The 14,843-nt window shown below is 51.7% G+C and overlaps 2 protein-coding genes across 2 annotated transcripts; one reads left to right on the top strand and one right to left on the bottom strand.

The window, feature by feature from the left end:
- The first annotated feature begins 164 nt into the window (after positions 1-164).
- On the top strand, positions 165-5,523 carry EPOR (erythropoietin receptor). The gene is given in 11 exon segments (XM_028520358.2): positions 165-704; positions 706-718; positions 1,536-1,671; positions 1,983-2,161; positions 2,238-2,395; positions 2,830-2,983; positions 3,068-3,155; positions 4,436-4,523; positions 4,617-5,118; positions 5,121-5,200; positions 5,202-5,523. Coding segments are annotated over 11 exon segments (1,521 nt in total). The 5' UTR covers positions 165-602; the 3' UTR covers positions 5,223-5,523.
- Positions 5,524-7,160: 1,637 nt separating this feature from the next.
- On the bottom strand, positions 7,161-9,009 carry SWSAP1 (SWIM-type zinc finger 7 associated protein 1). Its single transcript, XM_028520276.2, has 2 exons — positions 8,632-9,009; positions 7,161-7,874 (listed from the first exon to the last, which is right to left on the bottom strand). Exons 1-2 carry the CDS (start codon positions 8,878-8,880, stop codon positions 7,404-7,406), a joined length of 720 nt encoding a protein of 239 aa, XP_028376077.1. The 5' UTR covers positions 8,881-9,009; the 3' UTR covers positions 7,161-7,403.
- Between the last annotated feature and the right edge of the window lie 5,834 nt (positions 9,010-14,843).

Raw genomic sequence — 14,843 nt, 5'->3', positions numbered from 1 at the left:
CCACGTTATTAAAAGAACTGCACACTTCTTGTAAAATAAAATCCCAAGCATACAAATGTAAACAGTAATTTTTTTCAAAAAAAATTTCACAAAAATCTCACACTCCAGAATATATGTAATTTTACAAATACAGGATCAATTACGATTATTATTTATTTCTACCCAGGCTGGGTAGAGATGTTGATTAACACGATAATATCTGTAGCTTACATTTTTGAAATGTTTGCCATATGCCAAACCAAATTTTACAGACGAGAAAGCCGAAGCTCAGATAAGGCAGGTCACCTGTCCAGGGTTACACAGCAAGAAAGTGTTTCTGACGCAGGAACCAGAGCTATTCTTGTCCATGAGGGGCAGCGGGGCCTGAAAGGGCCTCTGACCCCTCCCACGGGACCGGCAGGGCTGCGGCCTCCTGCTTATCTCAGCTCAGGCTGCCTGATGGTCCCGCCCCCTCGGGGGAGCTGCCACTTGGAGACGCCTGGCCGGGAAGGGCCTGGTCAGCTGTGTCCGGCGGAGGCAGCTGCTGACCCAGCTGTGGACTGTGCCAGAGGTGAAAGAAGCGTGGGGCAGGAGCTCTGGCCCCCCTTGGCGGGGGCTGCACCATGGATCACCTGGGGGCGCCCCTCTGGCCTGGAGTCTGCTCCCTCTGTCTCCTGCTCATGGGGGCCGCCTTGGCACCCCCTCCCAGTCCCCCCGGGCCCCAACTTTGAAAGCAAAGGTAAGGAAGGATGGAGCTGTGTGGACCCCTACACGGGGTCCTAGAGAGTAATGCTGGGGCCTGAACTTGCAGCCTGGTCCTAGGGACCAAGCTGGTTTGTGAACACCTAGCGCAGGTTCTGGTGGAGTATGTCGGGTCTAAGTCTTCAGACTGGATTGTGGGGGGAACCCTGGAAGAAACGTAACTTTCCTGTTTTACCTTTTCGGGGAGCCTGGGACATGCTACATCCTAATGGGACAGGGGTGGTACTAGGTCTGGACTCCGGGGTCTAGGGTCCTTGAGGGAGAGGACCTAGCGGACCCTCTAGTAGGAGAAGGAGGAAACAGCTCGGGTTCGAGTCAGAGGGGCCGGGCAGCAGGAGACTGTAAACACGGTTTGCGTGCGGGCACCAGATCCCTCGTGCCGCCGGGTTGAGGGAGGGAGGCGGGGGACACGGTTGGCGCTATCAGCGGCAGGGAGCCTGCTGGGGCCCGATAGGGAGCCCCGCCTCCTCCACACACACCCACCGGCTCTCTAGTCCTGGGCTGGGGCGGCCGGGCAGCGGGAAACCGGACTCCTTGAAGTCCGCGCTCAGTTCAGCGGGTTGCAGGGTGGGCGGGTAGGTGTGGGGACCACAGTAAGGCAAGTAACCTGTGTTTGGGAGTGGGGGAAGCACCACCTACCTCTGCGTACCCCTCGGGGCCCCGCTGGGGTACAGATCTGGGTGGGGCTTTTGTCTTATCAGTCCGCACAGGCGGCGGGAAAGAGGGGGAGGGCGTTGTGGTCCGAAAACAGGTCTCGGCTCCCCTACCCCTTCCTCTTACCCGCAACCCCCCAGCGGCCCTGCTGGCAGCCCACGGTCCCGAAGACCTTCTGTGTTTCACCGAGCGGTTGGAGGACTTGGTGTGTTTCTGGGAGGAAGCGGCCAGCCCCTGGGTCAGCCCCGACAACTACAGCTTCTCCTACCAGCTAGAGTGAGTCCAACGAAGCAGGCAGAGCGCCCCCACGGTTGCAGGGAGCCGGCGGGCGGGGGCGGGGCCGGGGCCAGTTGGCACCTCCCCTGCTGGTGGGAAGCCCGCAGAGTCAGGGCTGATACATCCCCTAGTGGCCGGAGTTGGAACACTCCGGTGATCACCGCTGATGTCCCAAACATCGGGGCTGGGACGACCGGTAAATCAGGTCTGAGTCGCCTAGGTGGGGCTGGGTCGCCCCCTCGTGGTAGCGGCCAAAATGAACTCATACCTCCCAACTCGCTCCCTTCCCTACTCCGTCCCTTCACACACAGGGGTGAATTATGGAAGCCGTGCCGCCTGCACCAGGCGCTCACGGCCCGCGGAGTGGTGCGCTTCTGGTGCTCGCTGCCTACGGCCGACACGTCGAGCTTTGTACCCTTAGAGCTCCGCGTCACAGCGGCCTCATCGGGTGCTCCACGCTATCACCGTGTCATCCAGATCAACGAAGTGGGTAAGTTTGCCAGGAATGGGGGAGTGGTTGGAAGGGGGTCTCCGTCTCCACCTACCTGGGCTACCCTTCTTGGTAGTACTCCTGGACCCACCGGCGGGGCTAGAAGCGCGGCGGGCCGATGAGGGCGGCCAAGTGATCTTGCGATGGCTCCCACCTCCTGGGGCCCCCATGACGAGCCTCATCCGCTACGAGGTGAACATCTCCTCAGGCAGCGCCTCAGGGAGCGTGCAGAGGGTGAGGCTCAACCCTACGTTTCAGCCCCAACACTGTCCCAAACTTAAAACCCTTCCAAGTCTCACCTAAATGGTCATCATGGCCCCGCCCCTCCAGGTCCAGCCCCTGACGCCCAACATCCCATTGCCCAGGCACCCAAGACAGCTCCACGCCCACCGACAAGACCCCTGTCTCACTGTCTCCCCAACCCACCAAAATCCTAGTCCCAAACCCTAGACCGCTACCAGGGCCCGCTCCCTCTGTGCTCTGTTCCCCGGTCTATTGCCTCCCCCCCCCACACGTCCTGATTGGCCCCCAGCCTTCTGGGCCCCGCCTCTTAGTTTCATTGCCCCTTGGCTGCCGTCCTTCCTTTCTCTGATTGGCTTGCCCTGCATGCCTGTGTTTGTTCGCCCTGCCTCTGTTGTCCACACCTTTCGACCTGGTCTGGATCCCAGGTGGAGATCCTGGATGGTCGAACTGAGTGCGTGCTGAGCAATCTGCGGCGCGGAACCCGTTACACCTTCAAGGTACGCGCGCGTATGGCGGAGCCGAGCTTCGATGGCTTCTGGAGCTCTTGGTCGGAGCCTGCGTCGCTGCGGACAGCTAGTGGTGAGGCCCCAAGTAGGGAAGTAGGAGGGACCGGGGCTGACTGTGGGGCAAGCCCACTGCCTTGACCTATTCCCGGCTCTCCAGACCTGGACCCGCTTATCCTGACGCTCTCCCTCATCCTCGTGCTCATCCTGCTGCTGCTGGCCGTGCTCGCTCTCCTCTCCCACCGCCGGTGAGCACCCCATTCTGGCACCTAGTCCAGACCCCTCCCCACTATCGTGCCCCCTTTCCCCGTGGACACCTAAGTTCAGAGAGAGGCCCAAGGTCACACAGAAGTCTGGCAGGGCTGCGATGCAAGGCAGACCAGACCCAAGCTCTAAACTAAAATATTCCTCTCTGGGGGATGGTCATCTGATTTTCCTTCTGCCTCAGTGGCTGCCCTTTTTTAGATTCCTTTGCAAGCTTCTTTTCCCAATTGCATCAGCTTTTGTAAAGTCAACAACATAGGCTTAATGGAAAGATTTAAGCCTCTGAGTGTCTTCCCGTCCCTGTTATTAAGTTCCTCAGATGCTTTATGATATGACTAGCCATCCTGAGGTTTTTGTAATTCTAAGCACATACCAGGTGGTTTTACAGCCCCAAGCCTTGGCACATGCTGTTCCTTCTGCCTGGAATGCTCTTCCTGCCTTGTCCACTTAGCACTCTCTTAGTTGTCTTTCAAGGCCTTGTTCATTTATTTGGTTGGAAAATACATAATGAGCGTCAGCAATGTGTTAGGCACCAGGAGAAAGTGAAAAACAAGCCAAGCATGTCCCTGACTTTGAAGATCTTATGGCTGAGTCAGTTAACAAACAAGGGAACCAACATATTTGATTTTAAATTGTGATGAGCGACATCACAGAAACAAATGGGATATGAGGAAATGATAGCACAATTAGGGAAGACCACTGGGAGGGGAACATCAAAGTGGAAATCCGAAGGTTGGAAGGAACCAGTCATGTAAAAAGCAGGGAGAAAAAGCAAGTGCAAAGGCCCTGAGGTGGTAATGAGTTTGGAACATTGAAGCAGCTGCAGGAAGAGCTCAATGGCTAGAGCGGAGCATGCGAAGAGGGAGTAGTGGATGATGAGGTGAATGGAGTTATATGGGTGAAAATAAGCAGGGTTGTCTGCAGGGCTCTGGGGAGGCAGTTGGAATTTATTCTGAATGCACTGGGGAACCATGGGAAGGAGTGAGAGAGTCATATAAGGGACCTCTAGGTAAGCCTGGGCCAGGTTAAAGGGGCATGAGACTTTGCTTATTGAACCATACATCCTTCAAAACTGTGTTTCAGTTATCCTGTAGGGCCCTACAGATTCAGCCAAAGCCCCATCTCCCCATCCCTATGCACTCTTCTGCCTTCACTACAGTCACCAGGGGCTAGGAATATCTGTTCCCCTGTGACTGGACACAGAGAGGACATAGCTGTGTTCAATGACACATGCCCATACACTTGTTTCTTTTGGTTTCACCAGGACTCTGAAGCAGAAGATCTGGCCTGGCATCCCAAGCCCCGAGAGCGAGTTTGAGGGCCTCTTTACCACTCACAAGGGTAACTTCCAGGTAGGTGTCCTGATTGTCTCCTCAGGGCCTACGGCTTCCCTGCTTCTGCAGCCAAACCCCGGGTCTCTGAACTGGCTGGTACTGTTTCCCCAGTTGTGGCTCTATCAGAATGACGTCTGCCTGTGGTGGAGCCCCTGCACCCCCTTCGCAGAGGACCCACCCACCCCCCTGGAAGTCCTCTCTGAGCGCCGCTGGGGGGTGGCACAAGCAGTGGAACCAGGAGCAGATGATGAAGGGCCCCTGCTGGACCTGGTGGACAGTGAGCATGCCCAGGACACCTACCTGGTGCTGGACAAGTGGTTGCTGCCTCGGAGCCCGTCGATCGAGGACCCCCCACAGCCTGGTAGTGGTTTGGACATAGTAGCCATGGATGAAGGCTCAGAAGCTTCCTCCTGCTCATCTATTTTGGCCCTAAAGCCAGAGGGGCCCTCAGCTGCCAGCTTTGAGTACACCATCCTGGACCCCAGCTCCCAGCTCTTATGCCCAAGGGCACCGCCCCCTGAGCTGCCCCCAACCCCACCCCACCTAAAGTACCTGTACCCTCGTGGTGTCAGACTCTGGCATCCAACTGACTACAGCTCAGGGGGCTCCCAGGGAGCCAAGGGGGACTCACCAATGGCCCCTACTCCAACCCTTATGAGAACAGCCTCATCCCAGGCCCTGAACCTTCACCCCCACAGCTATGTGGCCTGCTCCTAGGACTCTAGTCCTCAGATGCTTGGGGACCCCGCATGACCTCAGTGCTAGTCAAGGCCCCAGACTTATCTGGCAGGGTAAGCGAAGCCTCTCCCAGGACTAGGGGCATTTCTGACCTTGTCTGTGTGCCTAATCCATCCAACTTAGGAAGTCACAACCTTGCAGTATTTTTAATTTTTTTGTATATATATTGCTACTCCTCTATGTCTCGCCCATAAGGGGAGCAGTATAAAAGGCTGTGAGCTCGGTCTGAAATTCTGGACCTGGAAATCTGAATAATAATCATAATAAATGAATTAACCACCATAAGTTATGCTAGCTGCCATAACAAACTAGCTCTCAATCTGAGTGGCTGAACACATTAGTAGTTTCTCTCTCTATCTCAATTCAAACAGGTGGGCAGCCATCCCCTGGGATGAGTCAGAAGCCCAGATCTTCTGGTCTGTAGCTTCACCATTCTCCAAAGTCTGCCCTGGGGGTCTTTAGATGGATCCTCTGCATCCTGCCAGCCAACAAATAAAGGGAGAGGAAGACTGTGTGGGTTATTTTAGGGATCTAGCCTAGACGTGGGGTTCCTCTCTTCACAAATTCCACCAGCCAGGAATGGTCTCAACCCCACCTAGAATCATGGATGGCTGAGAAATGTAGTTTAGCTGTGTGCTCGGGGAGAGGAAAGCTGTTTAACGGGCCTCTAGCTCGTCTCTGCAACTAATAATAACAATTACAGTAACAATATTAACGTATAGACCTTTATTCTATATCAGACCACATTCTAAGAAAGCATTCTTTTTTTTTAAAGTAACTGAAATGTAAGTTGTTTTTTTTTTAAGATTTTATTTTATTTATTTTTTTTTAGAGAGGGAAGGGAGGGAGGGAGGAAGGGAGAGGGGGAGAGAGAGAGAGAGAGAGAGAGAGAGAGAGAGAGAGAAACATCAATGTGCGGTTGCTGGGGGTTATGGCCTGCAACCCAGGAATGTACCCTGGCTGGGAATCGAACCTGGGACACTTTGGTTCCCAGCCCGCGCTCAATCCACTGAGCTACGCCAGCCAGGGCCTAAGAAAGCATTCTGATGACACCAAAGGTCAAGTGGCTCAATGGGAGTTCAAGTTTAACCACTTTTTTAAAAGTTTTACATAACTTACAAAAGCTGAAGAGATGCATACCTTCCGCTGCAGCAATTTCACTTCTAGGAACTCCCCCCACCCCACACACACACACACACCAGGACATGTGTGCAAGAATGTTCATAACAGTAAATATAAGTCAATTTGACGAATAAATTGAGGTTTGGTCACCCATGGAATTACATGCAGTAGGGGAAAAGAAATGAACTAAAAAATGTGGCCGAGCTTCTCACGAAGATGGCATCCAAAGTGAAGGAGGAGCCCCTGCCTCTCCCAAAGCGGAAGCCAAGGCAAAGGCTTTAAAGAAAAAGAAAGCAGTGCTAAAAGGCATCCACAGCCACCAAAAAAGAAGAGTTCTGCATGTCACCCACCTTCCAGAGGTTAAAACACTGTGGCCCGGAAGGCAGTCCCAATATCCTGGGAAGAGCGCCCCAGGGAGTAACAAGCTTGACCACTATGCTATGCCGCCTTCACTTCCCCCCACTCCCCCTGGAGTCAGCCAGGAAGAAGATAGAAGACAATAGTACACTTGTGTTCATTGTGGATGTCAAGGCCAACAAGCACCCAATCAAACAGGCTGTGAGGAAGCTTTCTGACATTGATGAGGCCGAGGTTGACAGCCTGATGAGGCCTGATGGGGAGATGGAGGCCTGTGTTCAACTGGCTCCTGACTCTGCTTTGGATGCTGCCACAAAACTGGAATCATTTAAACTGAGTCCAGCTGGCTAATTCTAAATATAAAAATTTTATACTAAAAAAAATGTGGTCAATTCTTAGTAACAATGCTGAGGGGGAGAAGAAAGAAGTCTCAAAGAATATATTTCTCATAAAACTTTATTTATAAAGTTCAAAACAGCAACACTAAACAATATGCCGATAGGGTACAATATGTATATCATAATGCTATTTTTAAAAGAGAAAAAGCACTTTACATTTATTCTTTAGGTTTTAAAATCTGTACATGTCCCTGAGGTAAGTGTTCCAGCCACAGGAAACAGGCATAGAGAGGTAGTCACACACCAAAGCTCATGGCTGGCCTCCAGAGCTTGAACCTTTGTCTCAGCTGGGGTCACCAGCCTGGGTATGCCATGGGGTGATTGTCATTTTTCCATCTGGTTGGAAGGCCACACACCACTCTGCCTTGGGGACCAGCCCACATGGCTCCAGGCAGGCTCTGAAGCAACGCTCTCCTGAGCCTGAGGCAATTGGCTGCAGCCAGCACTGGGCAGGGAAATACCTCTGGAGAATGGAGAGCTGCAGAGCATCCCCACTGCTTCCTTCCTCCTGGGTCTGGAGGGCGACAATGAGCCCACAGCCTCTGCCAGGCCCAACCTGGTGGCTGAAGTGGGCAGCAGTGTCTAGAAGCAGGGCAGCCAGGTAAGCAGCTTCCTGAGGCTCCGGGTCTTCAGCTAGGTATTCCTCCAGGCCATCAAGCAGTAGAAGGAAGGGAGCTGGCCCACGGGCCTCGTGGGCAGAGCACAGGAGCTGAAGGAGCTCGTGAGTTGAAGGCGGGTACTGGAAACGGATCTTCTAGAGGGAGGGGGGAAAAAAGCAAAGGGGCAGGTTCAGCACAGGAATCCAGGCTTCCCAGCTGTAACAGTCTTGCTTTCTTTCCTACTTTCCTGTAGGAGGCTCTCCCCAGACAGATAGCTCCAGAGTGAAGCAACTCAGAGTGGTCGAATATATTTTCTATTCGCTTTCCCCGGTCCCCACCCCCGCATTTTACTATCTTCCTGGTATTAGTTCAGAACAAGGTATGTCTTTGTTGTTGTTGTTTTGGGGTTTTAAGCGATAGGGGCAAGATTAGAGTGAAAAGAGATAGTACGCCCTCAGAGCAAGGTATGTCTTCTTGCCAAATTTCTAGGTCAGTCTTTCCACCCAAAACCCACCCTTAGCCTGCCCAGTCTGACGCCAGCAGACTCCAGCTTCTCTAGAACAAATTCGCATCCAGAAAACAATCACTGGGAGCTCCGGTGGTGCAATCGTTTAACCCGCGGTACTTACACAGAAAACAACCATAATTAGCCCCGCTCCTTACCGACCCCCACCCCCCCCCCAACCCTTTGGGCACAGCCTTTCACTAACTCCGCCCCTTCAACGGATATTCTCTCAATTTTAACAAACCCTCACCCGTCCCGTCCCTGGTTCATTCCTGACTCCGCCCTAGAGTGGCTGTTCCGGCTCACCCTTCCTTCGCCCCGCCATTGGTCTTCCTATTTGTCACTCAATCCTCGACCCGCCCCTCCGCTGGCCGGTTGGACCAGGGTCCCACCTAGCTCCCTGTTACCTGTAGCCGCAGGGGGTCGAGCGCGGCAGGCGTCCTTCCGGGAAGACTTTGCAGAGGTCTCCGGGTCAGAAAGAGGACGGGGCCTCGGCCCTCCCCTGCCGCCTCCAGGGCCGCCGCGAATAGCAGAGCTGTCTTCCCAGACCCTGGACCGCCGAGCAGCAGCAAAGGTGGTCCGGCCTCAGCTGAATTATCCTCCCCAGATTCGGCCGCCCTACTCGGGCTTAGCACCCGCCTCAGTGTCTCCGCCATCCGCTGCGTTCCTCTGTCCAATCGGAGGCTCGTTCCTGCCCTTAATCCCGCCCAAGGCTAGGCCTCTTTGGTTACAGTGCACTTAGCTTCTCCATTGGTCTGTGGATCTGTTCATCAAAGTTAGATAAGGCTTTGCTGGCTTCTACAATGGTGAAGAGAGATTTATCTAGTGTGAGAGGAATGCAGCCGTTTGAGAGGGAAAAGGCCCTTTCCTTGATTTTGTCTGCTGAGAGAAGCAGCACGAACACTGTTACGGTGAGCTGATCAATGAATCAGATGAGTCATTGAGAGTTGGAGGAAGCAGGCCCTCCTGAATCAGTGACACGCTTGAAATCTCCTAACTTCAGTTTGCTCAGCTGTAAAATGAAACTCATGTTATTGCAGCGGGAGAACCCCCCGCCAAAAAAAACCCGGAATTATCTTCTGGAAGGTGGTCCCCTTGTAGTACAGGCTTCCCTGGCTAGGCGAGTGTTCTAGGAACCCATCTGTATCAGTGTACCAGCTGTATCAGTGTACCAGCTGGCATTGTGAGAGGCTGTGTTTGGCTTCAGTAATTTTTTTTTTTGAAGACTTTCAATGCATTTGCCCATTTCATGATGGTAGTTTACAAGCGCACCTGACGCACCACCCTGAATGTTCAGCAGGTTTTGACCAAAAAACCTGCATGCCCCTGTGTGCCCCACCTCCCTATTCACCTGATCTCCCAGGAGTGACTTTTTGTTTCACTGGGTGAAAAAAGTCCTCAAAGGGAAATGTTTTGCCCATGTGAAAGAGGTGGGAAAGAAAAAAAAAGCAACACTAAAATCGAGGAGTTCAAAAACTTTTCTGAGCAGTGGGAAAAAAATCTCTCCATAAGTGTGTTGCATCAAATGGAGAGTAAAGGTGACTGGATTTTAAACATGTAAGAATAAATACACAATTTTTTATAAATAAATCCAGGTTTGGGGGATTTCCCCCTCTTGTGTGTTTCTGCTGATGTCACACAATGACTACTGAGAAGCAGAGAGGTGGGAGAGCTGTGTGCTTGTCTCTCTCTGGGTCTGAGCACCCACACAAGTGTCAGGGGCTGCAGCCTAAAGGATATCCGTGTGCAAAGCATCAGAAGCTGTCTGTCTCTCATGGCCTGTGAGGGGTTTCAACGGCTTCCTCATTGGCGTGGAGGCTCCTCGGGTCCTGCTAGGGGTAAGGGTGGTGGTGGTGGAGGGGGAGGAGACAGCACCACAGAACAAAGAACGGGCCAGGAGAAACAAAGAAATGGGCATGGAGACTGGGACCTTTTTTGCTTTGTTCACTCCGTAGCTCCATAGCCCAGAACAGTGCCTAACTCATTGTAGATTCTCAATATACAGGATGGAGAAATAGTAGGTTTACAGTTATGAGTATATGAAACAGTTTGTTCTTGTATTATCATTTATTAATGTATTTTCTATACACACAACTGCAAACCTACTTTTCCTCCACTGTGTATGTTCATTAAATAAATGAATGAAGAAAGGAAGATAGGGTTGATGAGAAACTGGGAGAGAAGGAGGAACAAGGTGTGTATTCAAGTGATCACAGGCTGAGGCTCCTCACTCTGACTTTGCCACAGAACTGCCACTCTTGGTCCTGTTGCCTTGGCAACTCTGTCTCCTGGTAACTTCAAACTAGCGCTGTTGCCAGGAGATCCAGGGGCAGGGCGGAACTGAAATTTCCGGGGCTTTCTCTTTCCCTCTGAGACCAGAACACAGCTCCACAACATCCCCCAACACTCCCACTCACACAGCCGGTTACTCCCACAACCCCCCCCCCCACACGCACACACACTCACCATGGCACCTCTGCATATATTCCATTTCCAGAATTCCCATCACCCACATGCTCCTAGCCTTATCCTACCCTGACACGATGCATCCCATACACACTCTTTCCTACCTTCACACCCCCCACACCCTCCCTTGAACACACACCAGAATACACTAATACAGCCATACCATTGCCACCACACACAGACACACTTCTTTTAAGCGATATTCCTGCAGCTCCTTTTATACACACACACACACACGCACACATTTCCTTTTAGCTGATGTGCCTGCAGCTCTTCTTATACACACACAGAGATGAGGCACAGTGTTACATTGCCTTGTCAAGAGCACCACCTCAGCCCCCTCCAACAGAATTAACAACCCATGATTCTCCTCCAGATGCACAAGCACCCAGTAGTGACAACTGTATCACAGTCACATACATGGAAGCATGATGAACATAGCCCTACCTCAGGTCTCTTGCATTTACTGTTCCCCTAACTAGAGAACCCAGCTTCCAGAGAGCCCTGTGGTTCTTCCCCCTCCCTACCCCACTCCATTCAGGTCCCTTACTCAGGCTTTCCCTGACTACCTGTGTGAGAATGAACATGCTTCACTCTTGAACTGCATTTCTCTTTGTTTATCTTCAAATAACTTATAATTTCCAATGTTGTTTACTTATGTTATTGCCTCTCTCCCTACTAGAATGTCAGTTCCACCAGGGTAGGGTCTTTCTTTTGTTTCCCAGCTCCTAAAAGAGCACCTGGCACTCACTAGGTGCTCATAAATGTAGGCTGAGTGAGTCCATTGGCAGAGATGTAGACGTCTGGCGTATCTCTCATGCATACAGTACTTCTTTCTCTCACTTCCTACAATCTTGTCTTCATGTTCTGATGGAAGGACACTTAACATAGAGATGCTTCCTGGAGGACGGAGAACTGATGGGTGAAAGGATGAGGAAGTGGATGGCTCAGGGATAGGCTGTGCTTCTCCCTCACTTAACACATTCAAGCTAATTTACTTAACAAATATTTATTGAGCACCTACTGTGTTCCTGGCTCTGTTTTGGGGACTGAGCAGTGAAAAGATGACAAAGTCTCTTTCTGAGCTGACATTGTTACAGAACAAACAAGGGGGGCCTGGGACGATATACTATTATTGAAAAAAAAGCCTCCAGGTCCGTCATGTCCGCCGCCCGAGGAAAGATGTCTCTCAATGCCAGAGATTCGTGAAAAGGAAAGGAAATGTTTATTTAATGCTATACAAACTTAAAGTAGTGACCTAATGTCTTTATCAAAAAAATCCTAAAGTCCCTTAAAAGACCCACAAACAGACACAGTCCTTCCTTCCTTCCCCCTTTGCCCAGTCCAGAGTACCATATCTCAGGAAAGGAAATAGAAGTCCATGGCTCAGGCAGTCCTCTGGTTCTTCCCAGTTAGTACTCCATCTCGACTGGGAGAGCTCCCTGGGTTCCTGGCACCCTCAGCTGAGTCGCCGGGATCTCTGCTAAAACCAGGTGGTGGTTCCCCCTTCTAAAGCTGCGGGGGTCCCCACTCTGGCAAAGGCACGTGGTCCTCTCTCCCAGGGCCATGGGAGTCCCCACTCTGCCAGAGCCACATAGTTCTCTCTCTCAGGGCTGCGGGAAGGGAGAGTCCCCATTCTGTCCAGGCTGCGTGGTTCTCTCTCTCAATGGCTTCCAGTCTGGGTTAAATCCCCACGCCAATCTTCTTCTGCAGCCCCATTTCTGACTCCTACACTTGGGCACACTTGCCCTCAATTCTGCTGTCTTCTCCAGCTTTTCTGCTCGCCATCGTGGGTCTGGGCAGGTGTCACCCATGTCATGGAGCCAATCTTCTCCCAGCTCCCACGAGGCACTGTAACTCAGGGGACCTGCCCCCCAGTCCTATCTTGGGGGGAGGTCCCTTTCCATCCCCCTGGCCTTGAGCATGGCCATAGCTATTTAGCATATCTAAGTGACCAGCCAAAGGCTATAGGTATGTTAAATGACCATGCCATGGATTAGCTGCAAAGCTGCCCTGCATGTTCTTGCTCTGTGTGCCCCTTCTCCCAACTCACACCTGTGGGGGAAGGGGTGAAGACACCTTAAAATCTCCTGGACACCTTGAGTTCTGGACCCCATTTCAAATGCCTATTTGGGATCCCCCTCTTGTGCTGCACCCTGTAACAATATCTCCTGTGAGGGAGAAGATAGTGACCACTAAGCATAATGAGGAATTTAAATAGCGTATAAACAGATGTTAAGTGCATGCCAAAAATTTTTTTGCACAGGGAAGGAGAGTTGGGAGGATCAATTTTTTGGCCTTTTTAAAAAACTGTAAATAGCGTGGTAGGGCAGGTCTCAGTGAGAAGCTGACAGTTGAGAAAAGGCTTGAAGGAGGTGATGAAGTGAACCATGCAGGTATGTGAGGGAAGCACACTCCAGGTGGAGGCACCTACACCTGCAAAGGCCCTGCAGCATCAGGAGAACTTTGGATTTTACACAGAGTGTCATGGCGATCCACAAGGTTTGAGTAAAGGAGGTCATGGTCTGATTTGCATTCTAAACCAGAGCTCTGTTTTGGTTGTGCTGAGTTTGAGATGCTGTGAGACCCACAGGGCACATCGAGAAAGCTTTTGAATAAGCCAAGTACATCTTTGTCTGGGCTCTCTACCAACAATTATCCATCCTGGGGTGGAGATGTGGGCAAGGCCCGGGCTGTTGCCTCCACCGTCTCTGGAGGGCCTAGACACTTCTTTGTGTCCCTCAGTCCCCATTTTGCCCTTTCTTGTTCCGCGCTTAATATCAGGACCGTGGACAGCACCAACTGCGTTGGCCGAGGTGCTGTCCACCGTGCTGAATTTTTGCTTCCTTCCTCGCCCTCATGGAGGCAGCTGTGTGGCAGGCGGGAGGGCGGGAGCATGGGTCTCAGGGGTGGGGGCCCTGGAAACAAGAGCTAGGGTCAGTGAAGCAGGGGGCTCCATAATCTGTCCCTTCTCCACTTTCAGCCCTTTCGTACTCCCATCTCATGCCCTGTGGTCCACAATCAGGCCCCTCATCCCCCCGTCATTCATTCCGCACCAGCCACACAGGTCTCCACGCTGTTCCCTGAACGTAGCAGGCGCACTCCCACCTCAGGGCCATCACGCTTCCTCTTCCTGCCGCCTGGGATGCTCCTCCTGCTCTCCCTGGTATTTTAATAGCTTCTTCCCTCCTTTCCTTCACACCACATCCCCAGTATCCTCTCCTCAGAAAGAACTTTCCTGACCACCCACTTTAAATTGCAAACTGTCTTCATCCCACAGTTGTGCCAGAGTCTTCTTTAGCCCGAGTTGTCTCCTTATCACTTATCAATATCTAACATGTCAGAGATTCCAATCTCAGATCTAAATCTGTCCTAAGGTTTGGCAATCAGAATATTTTAGATTTTTGAAAGTTATTATGGTAAATACTATGTTTCATAATACCCCTGGTAGGGGTCTGGGATATCTCAAAATCAAACACTTCATTTTCAATGAAACATAAGAATATTCACATCAAGTTAAATAAATAAAAGCCATAATAACCATGTCAGTTCAGGTCAGGTAATTGCCACAGAGTTATGAAAAATATTTTAGGTTTTCAGACCCTTTTGAAATTTGGAACTGTGGTTCTGTATAAAGCTTATGTAGCTTGTTTGTCTCTTACATATTAGAACGTGAACTCCATGAAGCCATGAGGTTGTGTCTGTTCTGTTAACTGCTACAAGTCCCTGTGTCTGACTACACGGCACCTGGTACACGGTAGGTGTTCCTCAGTGTTTGCTGAAGGGATGAATGAGAGAAGAAAAGCAGCCTCCCTTTCCCTGGTCCCTGGATGACTTCATGCCCTGAACAGCCTGAAGCCCCTCAAAGCCGTGGTGGATGTGTCTGTGGCTCCTTGCCCCACCTGCTCTCCCTGGTCTCTGCTGGGTCCTCAGCACAACCTCACACTAGAACCCCTGCTTTCATCTATGCATCTAGGGGTTTGACTTTGACATTCCTACTGTCCTCTGCACCCCCCTTCACTATCAGGACCCTCAAAGTCCCCTCACCCCATTCGCTGTGCCCTCTGCACCCTGGCCATGGTCAGAAACAGGCCAGCTGCCTGGGGAAGACAGTCATGTGAGGCCCTCACTGTGGGTCTGCATTTCACATGAA

Source organism: Phyllostomus discolor, chromosome 8 (assembly GCF_004126475.2).
Source record: "Phyllostomus discolor isolate MPI-MPIP mPhyDis1 chromosome 8, mPhyDis1.pri.v3, whole genome shotgun sequence".
Taxonomy (NCBI): Eukaryota; Metazoa; Chordata; class Mammalia; order Chiroptera; family Phyllostomidae; genus Phyllostomus; species Phyllostomus discolor.
Note: the sequence above shows the minus strand (reverse complement) of the source record. Positions and strands in the feature narration are given on the sequence as shown.

Coding starts and splice junctions, on each gene's coding strand:
- SWSAP1 (XM_028520276.2), bottom strand. CDS start 8,880: ATGGCGGAGACACTGAGGCGGGTGCTAAGCCCGAGTAGGGCGGCCGAA. Junction 7,875..8,631: donor TCGACCCCCTGCGGCTACAG/GTAACAGGGAGC, acceptor CCCTCCCTCTAG/AAGATCCGTTTCCAGTACCC.